Consider the following 21,489-nt stretch of genomic DNA (forward strand, 5'->3'; position numbering starts at 1 on the left):
ATGTGTATAAGAGACAGCCTTCCTTCCTTCCTTCCTTCCTTCCTTCCTTCCTTCCTTCCTTCCTTTCTCACCCTTACATTCTGTCTTACAATCAGTACTGTGTATTGGTTCCAAGGCAGGCTAGGCAATGGGAGGTAAGTGACTTGCCCAGGGTCACACAACTAAGAAATATCTGAGATCACATTTGAACCCAGGACTTCTCATCCCCAGACCTGGTTGTCAATCCACCAAATCACCTCACAGCCCCCTAATCTGGGTTTTCTTAATAGAACAACCCCCAGAACATGAAAGCAAATGGAGCTTACAGTTTATACAGGAGGATACTCTCTGAGACTGGTCTAATCAGTGCAGGAAAGCAAACAAATGAGAACAGAGAGGCAGGGAAATAAAAATGGATGCATGAGGATGGGAAGGATAGCTCCCAAATTAGCTGCCAGAGCAGGCAGTGGGTACAAATGGGCAATGGGCAAACCTACCTGATACAAGGATCGAACACTAGGCTGAAAGACCATATTGGTGTTAAGCAAGAAGGAACGGAGGAGGGGCTGGGGGTAGCTGGCCAGCTGAGTAATGATCCCGATAAGCAGCAGATTAACATGCAAGGAGTTCTCCAGCATGTTCTCCAACTTCGACAGCACCACGCTGATAAATGGTCCTGCGGGAAAAACAAAACACTTGGATATTAGTTAGCTCCATGTGCATTTCTCCCCTCCCTGCCTTGCAACTAGGGTAGCCGCTGGGGAAAGAATTCTGAGATCCTTCTCAAGTCTAATGGCTGGCATCCTCACCCAATCTCACCCCACAATATGGAAGCTGTAAGACCAACTGCAGCAGCTTCCACAAGGCAAGCTATAAATCATGGTGGTCATATAAATAATCAGGCTGGACAGATAATTCCAAAATAAAATGGCAGCACAATGTACTCTTTTTTTAGATATCTGCTGAAATGATTCCCCCAAATCACAGATCTAACCACGTCACTCACCAAGCTCCCTCTTGCCTCTAGATAAAACATGTTTGCCATTTATAGACCCTCCCAAGTGACTCTAGCCTCTTTCCTCATCTGTCTCTACTCTACAACATTCCTCATTATGCACCCTAAGCTCCAGAAAGACTGGCCTGGCCTACACTTCACTCAACTCAACACATTCAAGGCAGAATTCATTAACTTTCCTTTTTCCAAACACTATTATTACCAGAAAAGGGGCCACTATTGCTCCAGGCTCCAAGGCTCATACCACAGTGTTCTTTCTCCTCAACTCCTCTTCTTTCAGTTGCCTGATCTTGCCCAATCCACATCCCCCAAAATGGAAGCTATAAGATTAGCCATTGCAGTTCAGCTCCCTGCTCCTTCTCACATCCTCATCTCCCTTCTCTCTACTCTTGCATGCACAATCTTGGGTCAGGCCCTCCCGCCCTTCCCCTGGATAACTGCCACAGCCCATTGCTTGGTCCCCCTGTCTCAAATCTCTTCCCACTCCAGGCCATTCTCCACAAAGCTGCCAGTCATTCTCCTTAAAACTCAGATTTGTCCATGTCATTCCCATGCTCAGGAATTCTAGAGGCAGAAATGCTTTTGCCCCCAAGATAAAAAATAAACTACTCTGGCTCCTAAAGGACTTCACACTCTGGAGCCAATGTACATTTCTAGCTTCATTATTCATCCATTCATTTCCTTGCTTCATTCCCTGATCCACATGGCACTCTAGTTGGCACCTCCATGGCTTCAAATGGGACATGGCCAATCAGGGAATACCTTCCTTCCTCTCTGAGCTTTCACTGTAGCACAGGTCTATACAAGGTCTTTCCTGACCCCCCAAAATTACTTTGTATTTTCATATTCACATACAAGGTGTATCCCCCTAAGTAGAAGGCACATTTCTTGAAGGCAGGAACAATTTCCCTTTTCTCCTTATTTCCAGGGCTCCACATCTTGTCTTATTTTTGGTTTTGAGTCATTCAGGTCTGAGCTTTCACCACCATGGACAGTTCCAAGTGAGAAAACTCCATTCACCAATGTAGACCAGCAAACTCCACCATAACTATAAACTATAACAATTCAGAGTTTCTTGAGGCAATGAGAGAGATTAGGATGCTTGTGAATGGTCACAGTCATGTGTATTTGTGTGTGTGTGTGTGTGTGTGTGTGTGTGTGTGTGTGTGTGTGTGTAGACATCTAAGGCATGGCTTGAACAGAGAACTTCTTGACTTTAAGGTCAACCACTGTCAAGCTGCCTTACCCCTCAGGCAGTGCTTATTAAATAAAATTTGGGGCAGCCGGGTGGCTCAGTGGATAGAGAGCCAGGCCCAGAGATGGGAGGTCTTGGGTTTAAATTTGACCTCAGAAACTTCCTATTGTGTGACTCTTGGCAAGTTACTTAACCGCCATCACTGATCTTCTGCCTTGGAACCAATACACAGAATTGATTCTAAGAGGGAAGGGAAGGATTTAAAAAATGGAATTGTATTGATCTCAGCCATTCAAAGCTTAGTTCTTCTCCATGATACAGCTAAGTATAGAATATGCAGAAAACAACTTTAGCAAACCAGAGGAGGTTTGAACTGCTTAAAGATTTTGTAATGGGTCTGCAATGCAATATTAATCTTGTACTAAATGGGCCAAAACAGAGAGCAAAGAGGAAGGGCCAGCTCAGGCTGAGGACATGCATCACAGTGAAAGAGAGGAAGGGGACCTGCTGCGGCTCTCATTTCAGCATTAGGACCAGGTTCCTACCCATTGCTGAATTCTAAGGTCAGAAAGAATGGCATCCCACGGTCCTATTGAACACTGACATCAGTGGGGTTATAAAACCAGGACGTTTAAAAAAAAGTAGTTTCTACTCATTTGTATCTGAATAAAACTAGTCCATTTTATGCAGCCTGAGTTCACTCAAGACAGGGAAAATCATAAGAAGAGATTTAACGTCAACAAAATTACTTGTAGAAGTTTTAGATTTTTGCCATCAAAGTGTCACAGTAAATAACAATAATGGGGATTTGTGGGTTTGGTTTTTTCAGCTTAGCTATTGATGACACCCCCTAAACCACAGTGTTATTTGTAATGAAAGCACATAAGATTTGATGAATGGGAGAGTCTTACAAAGAGTGGGCCAACATTAATATGAGTTTAAGAAAATGAAAACAGATTTCATCAGTAGATGCTTCACTCTGCAAGCACTGGGCTGTATAAGCTAATAAAACCCCTCAAATGAAACAGAAGCAGTCTATTAAAAACAAACACCATAAAATTTAAAAGGGAAAAAATCAAAAACAACTGTAGCCTAAAGCCTGTGCTGAGAAAGGCATGAAACTGAGTGATGGAGATGTTTGTTCCGGGGATACCGAGAGTTGCTCCTAGACACACACACACACACACACACACACACACACACACACACACGCACACGCACACGCACACGCACACACGCACACAAAACTCTGGATCTTAGAACCAAAGGGGAGAGAGACATTGAGTGATAATTCATATTTCTGTTGTTCTTAAAAAGTTACAAAATGCTTCCTCAAAACACTCAGGTTGCCATTCCTGCATTCAAGAAGCTTTAGCTCTGTGATAAGATAACAAATTCCTTCCTCTGGCACAGAACGTCCCTCACAATATGGCTCCAGACTATTTTATTATTATACAGGAATCCCTGCAAACTCTAGATTCCAGTCAAACTTGGTTTACCTGGTGTTCTCTATCCACATAATCTATCTCCCGCCTCTGCTTGGCATAGACTGTTCCCCACCAGCATAGAAAGTTCTGTCTCCTGAAATAATATGTGAGTCCCTTTAAAACTCAGTTCAAATGCTAATTCCTACAAGATGTCTTTCCTAATTTTTCTAGTCCTTCATCATTATTTTTAAAAAATTGTCATATAGTTATGGAGTAAAAGGCAGAAGGAGATGCCTTTCCTAATTAAAGTTATCTCCAGGATAAATTGACCAGCTAGGCTGTACAGTGAATACAGTTCCAGGCCCATGTCAGGAAGACTCATCCTCCTGAGTTCAAATCTGGCTTCAGACACTTTCTAGCTGTGTAACCCTGGGCAAATTACTTAACCTTTTGCCTCAGTTTCTTCATCTATCAAACAAGCTAGAGAAGAAAATAACAAACCACTTCAGTATCTTTGCCAAGAAAACCTCAAATTGTGTCATAAGAAGTCAAACATAACTGAAATGACTGAACAAAATAATAGGTATTAATTAGTAAGAATTTTGGTAGATATGCAAGTAGGAGAACACTTAGTAAAGGAACCCCTGAAATTTATTAAAAGTATTCTTTGTCCCCAAAATTAATTTCATTTACTTCCTTTAGAATGATTTGTGGGGAACCAAGGAATTTTTTTTAGTTACCTTGATAACTATTAGAATATGATAATTTCCTTTGTTATCTTACTATTTTATTTTATGTATTTAAAACTATAATCCCGAGTAAGGGCTCCATTGGCTTCACCAGACTGCCAGAGGGAATCTGATCCTAAAAAAAGGTTAAGAATTTCTGCTTCAGATTAATTAATTTCTGCCCACACCCAACAAAAATCTACCTTGCCCTCTAAAGATCCTCTTCCTTCCACACTTTTGCCCTTGTCCCAATCCCTGGTTAAGCAAAGAAGAACCTTACTTACTCATTATACCCAGGAATCTGAACCCAATCCTTTGTGCCTAGAATCTTAGGTTTTGTGTTTTTAGTCATATTTAATGATATTTTATTTAGTACATAATCTTCACTCCCATATAGTACCATCGAGGAACATATCTTATGGCTCCTATATTATTTCTGCATCCAGTCGCAAAGTTTCTGACAAAGATATCCCTGGAACGTACCCTCTTCTTTAACAGAGGTATTCACAGAGGGCTATTTGTAGTTGCTATTTTTCATAAATATGCTGCCCCCATAGAATCTCTGCCACCTGCTTTGGGCAGAATTAACATGGCTATGTAGATGGGGGGAATCGTTAGGAAATAGCAAGACTAAAGGAAACCATTCCTTCTTTTAGTAGATAGTAAGCCATGGAGAGATAAGAGAGACAATGAGCACAACAAGGAAAGATAGTAAAAAAGGAATATTTGTTTTAAAGCCTATAAAGTTATATACTTTCACATACAGAGGAGAATTTCAGACATTTTCAGATAGATAAATCTACTTATATATGTATGTATTTAGATACACACGGTTTCTGCATATGTAGATACACACACAGATATTGACTGTAGTAGGTTTGTGATCAGGAATCAGGAAGGTCTGCATTCAAGGTCCTCCACTCATACACACTAGCTGTGGGACCTAGGAAACTAGCTGATAATTTGCAGAAGAGCTGCTAACTTGCATTAGTCAAGGGAGTTTGCCTATAGGAAGTTCCCTTCAGAGATGAAATCACAGGTCCAAATATCCCCCAGAAGACAGCTCCTGGCTAATTGGACAATGAGGCCAATTATCACCCTGTTTGCCACTCAAGACTCCATCCACCATGGATGACTCCCTGATCCAAGCACTCAGTCTTAGGAGATGGTCCTGGAGAATTGCTGTGGCTGAAAAATCTTCCACCCTGTGGCCAGCTTCTCAAATGGGAAACCTCGCTGAATTTAGCTGAGCTGGGTTTCAGGCAAGAGACATACTTAGTGTGCCTTGCACAGGACTGTTATTTGAAGCCTTTCAGGTGAGCAGGACCTGTCTTGGAATTTGCATTTCACTGGGATAGCCTTCAGGAAATGCTACTAACTCAGGACAAGTGCCTTTTTGAACCCAATCCAGCTACTCTGAAGTCCTTTCCAGACATAAATTCTATGATCCCATATTAAAGTAGCTATTGTCTTTACCTCTACTTAAAGATCAATTGTCCTACTGCTTCATTTCATTTGCCATTGTTAAAGATCAGACTATTTCATTTTACGATTTTATCGTAGAAAAGGAAGTTTGCCTCAGTAAATTTTTATTTGGCTTTATGTTTTTCCTTGCAGAAATTAAAAGGAAAACTTTTGGACCTAAAAAAAGAAAGAAATTCTATTAAATGTTTCTGTAAAATACCTTTGTCCTTGTGTTGAGTCAATGAACCACATTCTTATTCTCTCCTACCTTATTTTCCTGCCCCAACACACATCGTTACTCTCAGAAAAGAGAAGCAGCAAAGTTGCTGGGATCTTCACCTGTAAAGGGAGCCCCTTGAGTCCTCACGTGACGACCAGCAAAGGCAGTCTGATCTTTTGTCCCAAATGGGAAAGGCAAGCTTTCTAATGAAGGAGCCTCAGCTACAAAATGCTCAAAGTTCTCCACTTCCTCCTCCTCCTCTTTCTCCTTTCTTCTCTCTGCCTCACTTATTTCCTCTTCTTCCTTTGTTTCTTCCTCCTCTGGCACAAGAAGTGAGGGAACAGGTGTTGGGAAATTTTCTTCTATCAAACCCTCAGAGCCAGAGTCCAGTTCTTTTATGATTTTCTCATACTGGGTAATGAAATCTTCCCCATCTGGGCCGGCCACCATTGCTCCTGGATTGTGGTCTTCCTCCAGTGGTGCTGTGTGAGCTGAGTCTGAGTGGGATGGTGAGGTTGCCCTGGAAGGGTTCTGGTGGGATTCTTCCTCAGGCTCTTCATGACTCAAGCTTGAGTGGATCCCATTTTGTTCTTCCTCAGGATCTATTTGTGGCTGGGGGTTGTCGAGGGGCCCATTGTTCAGAGGGGACACTGAGGGTCTCAGAGACTCTCCCTCTACCTTGTGGGAGTCCTGGGCATCTTTCTCAGCACAGAGCCTATAAACCATAACATCATCCTGGAAGTCAGATTCCTCTATATAAGAACCTTTGAACAGCATGATGGCATTCTTCTTCATCTCCTGAATGTGCTTAGGGGGATCGATGGGAACTGGAGGAGCCGGGTGCTCCAAATCCTCGCAGGGCTGAGAGGGGCTTACTGCCGACTGGGCAGACATCCCTGTATCGTAGCTGTCATCCCATTCCAACTCGGTCTGGCTCTTCTCCTTCTTGTGTGGGAGCTGAGAACTGGGATGGCTGGGGATCTGCTGTTGCGTCCTCAGCCCTGGGTAGGTCACATTTTTATTGTTCTCCTCCTTCAGGCTGGAGAGAAAAGTATCAGGATCAGGGGATTCTCCATCGTAAAGAGCAGACCAGACTTGGCAGTCCTTCATGCAATGGCTAATGTTGGCATGGGCCTCCCAGAGGTACTGAAGATAGCTAATATCCAAGGCTTTCCCATACTCCACGATGCAGGCTGACGGAGATACTTCCCCAGGAGGAGGCTGCTCTCCAGAGCCTGAAATGAAAGGCAAACACAACTCAAAAAAGAATATGATCTTTTCTTGGAGGAAAAAAAGCTCAACAGGAACACAAAGTCTTTGTTAACAGAAGGATTCAAACCAAGAAGGGGAGATCAAGAGCCTGGATATGGACATTTATAGGATAAGTCATCAGGCGGAAAAATGTTTACACTACAAAAATTAAATGCTCTCTCAGAAAGAAATACGCACAGGGAAATGTCTTATTCTAAAGATTTTTATTAATAGCCAGAATAAAGGCAGACTATAAAGTCAGGAGGCCTGGGTTCAAATTCCGGCTCTAGCACTTGGAATATGATCTCAGTAAAGTCACTTCATCTTCCTAGGAATGTTTCTTTATCTGAAAAATGAAGAAACAGGACCCACCCTACCTACCACGTGAGGATGCTCTTGGGTGCCTGTGGGGGCAGAAGGGAGGAGAAGGACTTTGCAAACCGTAAAGTAAAATTGGAATATGTTATAACTCTTAAATACTGTTTGTTTGGAGGCAGCTAGGTGGTGCCTCTCACTCACTTGATAAGAGTACTGGGCCTGGAATCAGAAAAACTTGGGTTCAAATCTGCCTGAAATACTTGCAGGCTATGTGACTTTGGACATGTCACTTCACTTCTTATTATCTGATAAAAATGACCCACTGAAGATGGGAATGGAAAAAACCACCTAAGTATCCTTGCCAAGAAAACCCCATGGATCGCCATGGTCCATGGAGTCACAAAGAGTTGGACGTGACTGAATGACACAAAAACAACAACAACATCATTGTTTGAGAAGAAGAACTGAGAGGGAGAGTGGAATAGGCAAGAGAAGGTTAGCCTGGATGTCAAGATGAACCAAGTTCAGATCCTGTCCCTCTTAGACACAAGCTGGTGGCCCTGGATAAGTCAAGCTCCTCCTGCTCCCAACAACTCTCTGAGATATTACCTTACAGATGGAGGGAGTCTCTACGTGCAAAGTTCTCCACATGGGTGAAATCATAGGTACAGACTAATAATAATAATAAAAGGAGGAGGAGGAGGAGGAAGTCCCTAGAAACAGAAGATTGTAACAGAACTGAAGGCTGAGATCTGGGAGAACCAAAGTCTCCCCAGAAGCACCAAAGTCACTCTGTGGCCATAAGTTGGGTTTTCAGGGCGTTCATTAACACTCCGATATCACAGGTAGTCAATACGCATTGAAGTGCCTACTACCCTGTGTCAGGCATTGTGCTCAGCAATGATCATAATATGCCAAAGGGCACCCCAATGCCACACTGGCACGAACACAGGAGATTTAGACTGTGTGATCTGAAAGAGAATAACATGAAGAGAATGTGTTCCCTCTCCCACATTTTTCATGTCAAAGCAGAAGGGATTTCTTTCATCTTGACAATTACTCATTTTTCTCAAGAGTGGCACATTAATATAACATTCCCTGTTTCTTCACCAATAAAACTGGAGTCTCCTCTCCTCCCAACTAAAAATCAGTGTATCAATCAGCACATTAACTTTCTTTCTTTTTTTTTTTTAATCCTCACCTTAAGTCTTAGATATTAAGTATTGGTTCCAAAGCAGAAGAGTGGTAAGGGCTAGGCAACTGCACTTAAATGACTTGCCCAGGGTCACACAGTAGAAAGTATCTGAGACCAGATTGGAACCCAGGACCTCCTGTCTCCAGGCCTGGCTCTCTTATCCAATGTGTCATCTGACTGCCCCTACCTGCCAGATTAACTCAAAATTTAGCTCAAACATCCTGCATTTCCAACATGGCTCCAGATACTTCCTAGCTTAGTCACAACCCCCATATTGCCTCATCCTCACCACTCTTCTGCCTTAGAACCAAGACACAGTAGAAATTCTAAGGTGGAAAAACAAGAGTTTATTTTTTCTTTGTATATTCAACGTCTAGAGGCAGCCCAGCATAGTGAGAGAGAATAGAGACAGAGAAACAGCAAAGGAGAGAGACAGCGACAGAGAGGCAGCAAAGGAGAGAGTGAGACAGAGACAGAGACAGTGAGAGAGACAGTGAGAGAGACAGACATAGAGAGAAGAGTGAGTCAGAGAGAAAGAGAGAATCAAAGAGAAAGAGAGTGACAGAGGCAGAGGCTAAGATAGACAGAGACAGAGAAAGACGGGGAAGGGGAAGAGGAAGGGAGAGACAGACAGAGAGAGACAGAGACAGAGACAGAGACGGAGGAGGAAGGGAGAGAAACATCCAGACAGAAAAAAAACAAAGAGAGACAGAGAGGGAAAGAAGGAGGAAGAGATGGAGACAGAGAGAAACAGAGGATGGAGGGAGACAGACAGAGACAGAGAAGGAAAGGGGGAGAGAAGGAGAGGCAGAAATAGACAGAGAAGGAGGGAGGGAAAGAGCCAGACATAGTGTATGGAGACTCCAATTCCAGCCCTGGAGTTGGCAAGACTCCAGTTCAAATCCCACCTCTGACATGGACTAGCTGTGTGATTCCAGACATTACTTAATATCTCATTTTCCCTCTGCATCATTCTAAGCTGATAAATTGCAAAGCAGTCATAAGCTTGCACTGGGGAGAGGGTTTCCTCAGTGGCAATCCCTATACTAATGAAATCATAGTTCTGGTCAAATATGCAATTGGATAGAATCATACACAGATATTCAAGTATTAGAATTAAACTCAGGAGATCCTGGTTTCAAATCTTGCCCTAGACATTTACCAGCTGTATGGCATGAGACCAATCATTTAAGTTCTCTCAGCCTAATTTTTCTCCTCTAAAATGGGACTAATAATAGCATCTTACAGGCTTGTTGAAAGGATGAGATGAGATAACAGATGTGAAGCCCTTTGCAAATCTTAAAGACTGGAATAAATGGCAGTTATTACAATGACAATGATCCCCAGCATGCCGAATAATGCCTTACGTATATTGGACCCTTAATAAATGCTTAATAGATTGGATTGTTGGATTTACTAGTTGAGAAGAAATGTGTCACGATGAAATAATGTTGCCCAAAAAAAGAAAAAGAAAATACTTCCAGAGAAAGTGCAGGCTCCTCGGGCTTTATTCTGCAAGGAGCCAATCCTTCTCCAGCCTTAAAGCTGGATATTTGAAGATGGTAGGTGCACCTTTTAGGTCCTTTAAACTGCACTTACTTTCTCATGGAGTCTCTGCTTCTAGGGGAGGTGGGAAAGATTGTGTTTGCTGCTCATACCCTGTAACTCGATTTTTCCAGGGCAAATTTAACTGCTGCAATAGAAAGCCATTTTCTAGCTTCAAAGGGTGTTGTTTTTAAGCATCGAAAGCAGTCTGAGCCAGTGCTGAACACTGAGCCAAATTTTTTCTAAAAGAAGGGCTCCATTTTTGTAGTGTAGAAAGGGAAATGTGAAAAATTAGCAACGAGCAAAGTACACAGAATCCTCTCTGCTTTGCCCAGCAAAATCGATGGGAAAGGAAGTTATCTTCATGTACTACCACACAGAATCACAAAAGAGAGGGAAGGGGTTGGACTAGATAATCTCTGAGGTTCAGTTCCTTCTAGCATGACATGTTATGATCCTATAAATCTTACAGGTGCCTGCTGTCACACAGAATTACCCAAATACCAAGGACTACTGAGGAAACATTCATTTCTAAAAATGGATTTAAGCCAAACATGACAATAGCTTTCTCAAACAGGGAAACCCACTCATGGAGAGATTCTCTCTGGGGTTCTTAACTTTTCTGCTTCTCTTGGACCCCCTTTGCCAGGCTGGTGAAACCGAAGGACCCTTTCTCAAAATAGTGTTTTCAATAATTGAAGGAAATGCTAGATTTCAATTATAGATTAGTGAAAACAAAGATGTAATTTTGTTCCCACCCGAGTTTGTAGTCCTCCTGAAATTAAGGGATCCAAGAACCCCAGGTTAAGAACCCCTGCTCTATTTAGAGGTGAATTCAAAGGCAGAATGGCACTGCAATGATGCATGGGGATCAAGACTTAAAACTGCAAAGAACCAGAGGGGTCACCTAGCCCAAACCTCCAGAAGAAGAAACTTAAATAAATGACTTGCCAAAGGACATATAATATCAAAGACTAAAATTCACTGTATTAAGAGAGGGAGGGAGGAAGGAAAGAAAGAAGGGATAAAAGAAGGAAGGAAGGAAGGAAGGAAGGAAGGAAGGAAGGAAGGAAAGGAGGAAGAAAAGAAGGAAGAAAGGGAGAGAGAGAGAAGAATTGCCTCAAACTGAGGCAGAGGTTAAGTGACTTGTCTAGGGCCTCACAGCTAGTAAGTTTCCAAAGCAAGATTTTCATTCCCATCTTCTTAACTCAAAGCCCAATATTTTAGCCATTATATACCTGTTGTTATAGAGGAAAATTTAGGTGACATAAATACAAAAGATCATAATAATAACTTATGGTTTAAGACAAAGCTTAAGATTGGAACCCAGGTCTTGGGAACATGATCAGCAGTGCATATTCCTTTCCCTGGTCATTAGGGGGCTGTCAAGACCTCCATGAAAAGGGCCACCTGAAGAAATGGTGGTGATATATGAATATATCTTCTCTGTGAAACTATCTACACACATGCATGGCCTAGCCACAGAACTCCCTTCTCTTCATTTCTACCACAGTTAATTATTTTACTCTACCACCCTGTTAACCCTAAAAGAAGAGAAATCCCTTGAAGTAAGGGACTGTTTCATTTGTACTTTTCTATCTCCAGGGCATAAACAGTTATTATTAAGCACAAAGTAGATGCATAATAAATACTTAGCGAATTAAATATACCCATGTTGGTTTGAAAGAGGTTCATAGAAACCCTAGTTAGAGCTTTTAATTAGCACTATCCTCAGTATATATATTTTTTCAAAGAAATCTCATTTAAGAAGCATTGCCTAAATTCAGACTAACATGGGATAATGTTCAGATAACTATGCAGAAAGAAGATATAAATGATACAGATATGGATTGAGATGGATATAGATATAATTTACCAAGTAGCACGTTCAATTCCTAAAACCAGCCAACCAAAATACAAACATATTATTCTGTCCACCTGAGCTGATCTAGGATGTCACATACTTAATCTGTTTATTATAAATCTGGCCAGCCAAAATGCGCAACTACTATATCAAGTATTTATAGAAAATGCAGGGTTTACGAAGTGCTCAAATTCACATTGCACCATACACAGCAACCTGCTAACCTGCCATCTTTCTTTTCTTTTCCTTAGACTTTTATAGCGGTATGTTAGGAATCGAGCCATCTACAATCAGGCTATATAGGAGTTGCAGTGGGGGCTAATTAAATGTGGATATTACATAAATAAACAAACTTTGAAACTATACAGGAATGTGCCTTACCATTTCTGAGTCCAGAGAACCCCTAGGGATCCTCCTTAAAATAAAAATTTGGAAGCAATAAATAAGGGCAAACCTCTGTTTTTCATTCAATGATAATTACTGAGTATATGTAATTCATGAAGGAAAAGAAACACAACCCCCCCAAAAAAGAGTCACTCATAAGCTGAAGAAGCACCCTTCAATGTCTGTAGTTATATTGCTCCATCTGCCCAAAGAAAGACATCCCATAGACAAAGAAAAGGAATGTGGCTCCTTTTTGTTCCAAGATGACTCCAAGCAAATTCCCACCTGAATCACTGTGTGAGAACTTGGACCAGAGGATGTAGTCCCTTTCCTGGTTCCCCAGTGTCAGCGTGATCCCACTGGAGCAGCACACGGGGGTCAGCGCAAGCAGCTTAGCAGCAGACACGGAATAGCAATCTCTCTCTTTCACGGCCCACCTCTGACTCATCATCATGTGGTTGCACGGGATTAGGTACCTGAAAGAACAATGATTTCTGTTAGTCCAAAGTCATGGTTCTTTTCAACCAAAAGGATTTCTGGTGTCCATTAATAGTAGGAACTGCCAAGTCCTCCAACCCCAAGACTGGCAGATGATGAAGATCTTCATCATGTCCCAAATCAGCTTCCATCTTTCCTGCTGACAAGACAAAAACAGAGAAGCCAGCGTCTCACTGGAAGCACTGTTAGATGCTTCCACATCACACAAGAAGTTTTAGGGTAATTACAAAACCTGTACCTGCCTGAACCCTGGACAATTCACACTGTAGTCACTACTAGAACACACACAAATGCAACCTGGGAAGACCGGTGCCCATTGCAGGCAAACATACTTAACAGACTGACTTCCTTTAATGAGCAAAAGGGCAATAAATGCAATGATGTAATATACAAAATGGTTAATGCAGTGACAGGACCTCTAAATGAAGACATCATGTATTAGGATCTAAGCATCCAGAGTCACTGAATCTTGTGGCTGATTCTCCACCCTTGGGGCTTACCCTTAGGTACAGAGACAACCGATCACACTTTAAGAGCAAGAAGGGTTCTTAGAAATTATTTAACTCATCCTACTTTTATCTGAAAGATAAAGACCAAGAGGAGGGAAATGTTTTGTCAATGCTGACCCAAGTAGTAAGTTGTAGAAGTGAGATTTGAATACTGAACCTCTGACTCCAAAACCAACACTCTTTCCACTTCATGATTTTTAACTAAAACGTCAGCTCTGACAATTATAAGTTATGTGATCATAGGCAAGTCCTTTACATCCCTGAGTCTCAGTTGCCTCATTTCTAAAATGGAGACATGACTCTGACTGTCTGTCTGTCTCTCTCTCTCTCTCTCTCTCCCCCACATATATGTATATATAATTTCAACATCATAGATGTTATGAAGAAAATGCTTTGTAAACCTTAAATGCTAAAGAAATAGGAATTCTTAGTGTATATCAGCAACATTTTACATTTTCCCAGATGGTCAAATTTTTTTTAATCTGTAATGTTAATGTGATTCAGAGAAGTTGAATTTAACCAAATCTCTCAAAACACTGGAATTATTTTGTTCTCAAGTCTACTTTAAGGGGGGAAAAAACTTATCACTAGAAAACAAGCATAGATCAAGGATTTCATTTTAATAAATGAAAAGCTCCAAGGGCACATCTGGAGAGCCATCCAGATGCTACATAAGCAGCTGAAGGGTAGATGTTGATAAGAGAAACACCTTTTATACCCAGAACTGCCCACATCTGAACTTCTAAATGAAACCTTTGAAGCAATGCACATCTCGAGTGTTTGAAAAAGATCAAATTTCTTCCATGATGCTCTGGTTACTAAGTTAGGAAAATGGAAAGGCAAAATAATGTAGGCAGTGGGAAAAGTCGTGCCCTTGAAGTAAGGAGACATGGTAGAATTCCAGCTCTGGCAATTTACTATCTATGGGAACTCACTTCTCTGAACTTCCAATCCCTCTACTGTATAAAGAGGGGATCTGAGCCAAGAGGAGCCCAGAGAAAATAAATTAGTATATTTTACAGATTTTAAACTTGGGACAGCTAAGTGGCTCAGTAGATAGTGTCAGGTCTAGAGATGGAAAGAACTGGGTTTGAATTTAGCCTAAGATCTTTCCTAGCTGTATGACCCTGAACAAGTCATTTAACCTCAGATGCCTAGACTTTATTCCACTGTCTTAAGAGTTGTTACCAAGAAAGAAAGTAATGGTTTAAAAAATATATATTTTTTTAAGCTAACACAAAAAGAGTCCTCCTTATAAGGTTCCTTACACTAATAAATCTATTAGCCTAAGAAACTTCAGGTAACCAAAGACTTCTATTGTTATGATTGTTTTTCATGAGCAATCATTTATTAAGCACTTGATATGTTCCAGATAATGTACTAGGCACAATAAAAATTGTATCCATCTGTGTATCTGTACAAAGAAAATTTAATATAAGGTAATAACAGCAGGATAGTAACTTGTTACTTGTTCCAGGATCATTTCTATCTGAACTCATTTCACTTTTTATGAAAACTGATGAGAATGAGATCATAATTTTAAAGCTCTCAAAAAATATAAAGACAAAGCAAAAAGAAAGCAAAGCCCCACGTGGGAAGAGGACAGGGCTTGTTGTCTACTGGAGCTGTCCAGGAGATGCTTTCTGTGAGTCCACAGATGAGTTTTATGTTGCAATGTGATGCGATTCAGTTACAAAAAGCACTCATTTTGTCTAACGGTGCCACAGACCACAAAAAATAAAATACAAAAGAACAACAGCAGGGCAGTGTGGCTGGTCAGGCCATTTTCTATCTGAATGCCATCAAAAAGAAAAAAATAAATAACAATAAGTTGCTTTCAGAAGAACAAGTGGGACCAAATGCTTTTATCCCATTACAAAAGGCAGTCATTTTAACCAAATGAAAAAAAATCGATAGAACATTAAAAAGAACTGAAGAATAGCAGGATAGCAACTATTTCTATCTGAACTCCATTAAATAAAGGTGAAACAGCCCACAGTTAGGGTAAGAGCAAGATCCTCACTGGGAGAGGTGATAAACAGATTTATCAGGTTTTGTCTAGTGTGTCATTTTCCTGCCTCAAAAGAGGGAAGAGGAGGGAAGCTCCTCTAGGTAGCACAGTGGATAGAGTGCTAAGCTGAGAAATGGGAGGACCTGGGTTCAAATCTGAACTCAGACCCTTCCTACCTAGACAAGTCACTTAACTCCAACTGAATAGCCCTTGCCCTTTATTCTTAGTCATCACTAAGTGAGAAAGAGTTAAAAAGAAGAAAAAAAGAAAAAGAAAAGAAAAAGAGGAGGGGAGAAATCTATGTGTATCAATATATTGCTGATATGTTGATCACATACAACAATATATGAGACAGTGTTAACAACAACAACATTAATAATATTGAAAATCGACATTTATATAATGTTTTAAAGTTTGCAAAGTACTATGCATGTGTATATATCTATACGTGCACACATACATTGTTGGCCATGTTCATAGAGGTCCAAAATGCATCACTATGTCGGAGCAAGGTCAGCGTCCAGTGAGTCTGCCTGTGACTGATCAGACCGACACACACGCTCTCATTTTTGCCTCCCAACGACTCTGGGAAGTTAACAGAACGGGTATTATTTTGCCCATTTTGCAGATTAGAAACCTAACAGTCACAGAGCACCCAGCTAGAAAGTATTGAAGGTAGAAAAATAACCCAAATACTCCATTCTTCGCTAATCCCTAAACACCTGCAGCAGTTGAAATCTTAATGTATGCTTATTGTGTTCATGAATGATTTAAAGACCAGAATGATTCACTGTTTTCTTAGAGTGGATGAACCTGATGACTGGCTTTCATTTCGGCTGGAAGCAAACAGGACATTTTTTACAATTTAAGTTGATACACACAGATTTCTCCCATCTTCATTTGAGGGAGGAAAAATGAAACACTAGACCAAACATGATAAAGCTATTCATCAAATATCACCAGTGGGTAGCTTGAAATTACATTTAGACTCCTGGGCGATGTGACAATTGCAACCTTGCAAAAACGTGCCTTTGTGGAAATCGGGAATTTGTGCTGAACACAGGATGGAAGGGAGAGGAGAGGCTTCATGGCAGAGAAGATGTCCTCTGAAAGAATGAAATGGGGAAGCCTGTCTGGAGCTGGACGTCCAGCTAGAGAGCTTCTTGGAGGAGGAGGATCCCTTCAGAATTGGACGCTGAAACTTATTTTATAAAAAGACTTCTTTATAAACTTCAAAGCAAATTCAACCAAAAAATAAGGGGAACAATGAGAAACAAAATTACACATAAAATAATCGACTCCAAAAGAGGCCTTTTCTGAGTGAAAAAGAAAAAAGAATACAAGCTTTAACAACCACAAATTCCAAATACAACATCTTGCACTCTTGTCTCCTCTGTATATCTCTTCTGTCTGTGAAGGTGGAACGTTTTCCTTCTGTCATTTTTTATAGAGTGAGAGTCTGCATATGAGGCGAGGCCCTAATTTTGCTCTCATCATTCTGGATCACTTCCTATGAGCCTTGCTTTAATTCTTTTTATCCTTCACATCTGAACTTTTTATGGGACGATAATATTCCATTTCGCTAACACACCACAATTTATTCAATTCTTCTGGGGGTTTTTAGATATACGAGCTGTTTTCAGCATTTGTTATCAGAACCCTCTCATTGAATCATTTATTCATTAAAATAAAATTCATTTCAAACAAGGCTGGAGTCCTATCTAAATTCAGAAAAATGCTCTGGGTAGAACCACAAAGATTCTTACCCTTTCACTGCAGTTTTCTGAGCTATAAAAGTATGTTTTCACAATGCCGTTTGAAGGAAAAAGAGCAACTATTATTATTATTATTATTATTATTATTATTATTATTATTATTAATCCCATTTTATGGGTGAGGAAACTAAGACATTTAGAGATTAAATTGTGTCACACAACATGAGAACTCCAATCTAGCTCTATGGCTACTACATCAATCAATCAATAAACATTTATTAAGCACCAATTAGGTGCCAGGAGGAGCAGCTACGTCGTACAGTGGATAGAATGCTGGGCCAGGAGTCAAGAAGACTGATCTTCCTGAGTTCAAATCTGGCCTCAGAAACTAGCTACGTGACCATGGACAAGTCACTTTACCCTGTTTGCCTCAGTTTCTTCATCTATAAAATGAGCTGGAGAAGAAAATGGCAAACCACTCTAGTATGTGAAAAGAAAATCCCAAATGGTGTCATGGAGTCCAACACTAATAAAATGACTAAACAATATGTGTTAGAAACTATAGAGTAAGTTCTGGCCTCATCATAGTCGGCTTGTACAGTAAAACAGAATATACTCGAAATAACTCTGGGAACATTGTCTATCTGAATTTGGTATCCAAAGGTCTGCAAATCTTTCAAATCTTGGTGCTAATACTTCCTGACAGTCTGACTGTGGGCAAGTCATTTCATTTCTCTAAGCCTCATGTTTTTTCATCTGTAAAATGGGGATTTCATAACATTACTCACTTCACGGAGTTATATTGTGAGAAAAGTACTTTGGGAAGACAGATTAGTATAAAGGAAAGAGCACTTGATTTGGAGTCAAGAGATACCTGGGTTCTAATCCTGAATTCTAACCCTTACTAGCTGTTAGACCATGAACAATTAATGTAATTTTTCTAAGGCTCAGTTTCCTCATCTGTAAAATGGGAATAATAATATCAGCACATGATTATTGTGAGGATAAAATGCAATAATGTACTGCAAGCACTTTATAAACCTTCCAGCACTATAAAAATGTGAGTTACTAGGATGAGCAAAGTCTGATTGGAGAAGAACAATGGGATGGATTACTCAAGGTCATCCTGTTGAAGTCTTCTCACTGTGACCCTAGTCTAGTCCTTCACTTCCTCACATATTTCTTCCCACTCTTGTGGGCTTCACTCATTAAAATGATAAGCCAGATTCAGCTGAAAGTCAAGCACCCACCAGACGTGGTCAGTAGGCACAGGAATCCTCTATGAGCCATGTTAAAAAGCACCTGTACACACACACTCATCGAGGCAAGAAAGTGAGGACTAACGAAACTGAAGCAGACATAGGAGATGCTTTACAGAGATGAGAGGGCAACACCTTCAGGGATATCTAGTCCCAGCAGGCAAAAATTGATAAGATGATGGAATTCAATTCCAAAACCGAGATGAAAATGGTCCTCATTTTTTTTTAAGTCAGAGAAAAGAAGGGAATGGTATTTTCCTTAAAGAGTTCAAAGGGCCGCCTCTCCCATATAATGAGACATCGGTGATCCTTTAGTGGAAGATGAGAGAGAACAGAACAAGTTGAAGATACTATTTATGTTTTAAAAGACATATGTAGGGAATTTATGAATTTTATTGGGTTTGGATTGGGCCATCAATTCATAAAGTATAATAAATAAATGGATCTCGAATATCCCCATGAGTTGTCTTGATGTCCTATCAGTTATCTGTCCTATAATAATATATGTATTCTTTGTGATATTGATATAGAAGTACAAAAGTGTAGATAGTAGGTATACAAATATACATACACATATGTGTATGTGTAAAAATATAGATATTTGGAGAAAATGAAATTCAGATGACTAGATGGGGAAGAAAGATTATTTTGAGTTGGTGTCTGGGAGAAGACTAATTTCTCAAGAGAGCCATTATCCTTTTTTTAAAAATTCATCTAGAAACTTCCTCTTTGTTCTATCTCTCCTCCCCAGACCCCATTAAACATGGTTGTACAGCATATGAACAGTTATTACCAAATTAATACATCTTGAAATTTGTGAAATGTAGCTATAAATTGTCTATTACTTATCCTCATGATGGACAATATCAGCCTATATTTGAGCAAATGTGGTCCTTCCATAGGTAACACTCTTATCAAATGCTAACCACAAAACCAAACTTATTTGGTCCATGGTGAAAACGTGGCAAAGAGATGAGTAAAGATTTGAACCCAAGTCTTCTGAATTCAAATCCAGTTTTGCATCCTTCCTCCTTTCTTCCTTTTCTCTATATTTCCTTCTTTCTTTCTCTATTTCTTTCTTCCATTCTTTCCTTCTCTCTCTTTTTCCCTCCCTTCTTTCCTTTTTTCCTTCCTTCCCTCCCAAGCCAAAGGAACCACTCCATATTTGGCTGCAAACAGGTTAAATTACAACTCCAATACCATGTCAGAATGTAACGGAATTGGAAAAGACCTCAGAAGCCCTTTAGTCCTTATTTTCCCAATATGCTAACCAAGGTCAGAGGAGATAAAGTGAGTTGCCCAAAGGCAGCACACACATAATAAAATGTCAGTTCTGGAATTTGAACCCATATCCCATAGTTCTCTCTGCTGTCCCATGTTGCCTCTATATGGTCTTTTACAAATTATAATGGAAAAATTCTGAAATTTTAGGAAACAACATGGAAAACGTTAAAGAAATTTTCTATAGGTTATTTATAGATTGAGGGCTGTTGTTGTTGTCTATCTGGTCCTGCCCTAGAAAGGGCCCTGTTTGGTTAGTCTTACAGAGACAAAATAAAAGAAGTCACCAAAACAACAGGATCTTACCGCAGAACCAGCTGCAACATCACATCTTCACAATGTAAGCCAATAAGGGTTCTGAACAGTGCCAGGGACACCACACAGAGCTGCAAAGCAAGAAAACCCACGTTATATTCTTGATCTTTCCATGAGAGCTTTGCCACCCCAAAGATTACACATGTAGTTCACAACAATGACACACAATAGCCTGTGTGTAGCACTTCTAATTGAGTCACAAGGATGCACAGCCAGCCTGTAAACATCCCTGTAGGATGGGATTAGGATGTCTCGAGTTATACAATTATGAGGGAACCTTCTTCTAAATGCTGAGACTTAGGATAACTCTATCTTATCAAGGTTCAGCCTTATATCTGTGTCTTTTTCAATTTAGAATGGAATGATCTGCTTCTTTCTTTCCTTTCCATCCATTCGTCCTTTCTTCTTTCCTTCTCCCCTTCCGCCCTTCCTTTTTTCTCTCCTTTCTCCCTGCCTTCCTTCCTTCCTTCCTTCCCTTTAAAAAAAATTCTTACTTTCTACCTTAGTTATCAGTTCTAAAATGGAAGAGAGCAAGAGCTAGGCAATTCAGGTTAAGTGACTTGCCCAGGGTCACATAGCTAGATAGGAAGTATCTGAGGTCAGATTTGAACCCAGCCGCCCCCCCCCCCCCCCAGTTCCAGATATGGCACCCTATCTGCTGCACTGCCCCGATCTACTTATTTCTGATATTTTTGTACCCAGAGCTCTCTTCATATGCAGACAGCAACGTTATTATGAACAACAAAAACAGAATAAGGCAGGACTGATGATGTTAAAAGATGGTGTGGCATAGCATTTTCAGGGATGGCTTTTTTTTTTTTTTTGTTTTTGTTTTTGTTTTTTTTTATTTCTAGGTGTTTTATTTTTATTTTTTTTTCAGGCTTTGACATTTTTTTTTAACATTTATTAATAATCATTTTTAACATGATTACATGTTTCATGCTCCTATTTTCCCCTTCACCCCCCGCACTCCCCCCACCCATGGCCGACGCACTTTTCCACTGGTTTTGTCATGTGTCCTTGATCAAGACCAATTTCCCAATTGTTGGTGGTTGCATTGGTGTGGTAGTTTTGAGTCCACACCCTCAATCATGTCCACCCAGACCCATGCGTTCAAGCAGTTGCTTTTCTTATATGTTACCTCTCCTGCAGTCCTTCCTCTGAATGTGGGTAGCATTCTTTACCATAAATCCCTCAGAATTGTCCTGGGTCATTGCATTGCTGCTGGTACAGAAGCCCATTACATTCAATTTTACCACAGTATATCAGTCTCTGTGTACAATGTTCTTCTGGCTCTGCTCCTTTCGCTCTGCATC

General features: G+C 40.4%; 1 protein-coding gene across 1 annotated transcript in view; it reads right to left on the reverse strand.

Moving 5' to 3' along the window:
• The window catches only part of FHIP1A (FHF complex subunit HOOK interacting protein 1A), a 171,329-nt gene that overhangs the window by 12,445 nt on the left and 137,395 nt on the right, over positions 1-21,489 (reverse strand). The window contains exons 6-9 of the mRNA XM_044681147.1: positions 20,165-20,244; positions 12,871-13,061; positions 6,148-7,263; positions 477-655 (exon numbers count right to left, since the gene is read on the reverse strand). Of these exons, the coding sequence (XP_044537082.1) occupies positions 477-655; positions 6,148-7,263; positions 12,871-13,061; positions 20,165-20,244 (1,566 nt within the window). The remainder of the gene's footprint in view (positions 1-476; positions 656-6,147; positions 7,264-12,870; positions 13,062-20,164; positions 20,245-21,489) is intronic.

Source organism: Gracilinanus agilis, chromosome 6 (genome assembly GCF_016433145.1).
Source record: "Gracilinanus agilis isolate LMUSP501 chromosome 6, AgileGrace, whole genome shotgun sequence".
Taxonomy (NCBI): Eukaryota; Metazoa; Chordata; class Mammalia; order Didelphimorphia; family Didelphidae; genus Gracilinanus; species Gracilinanus agilis.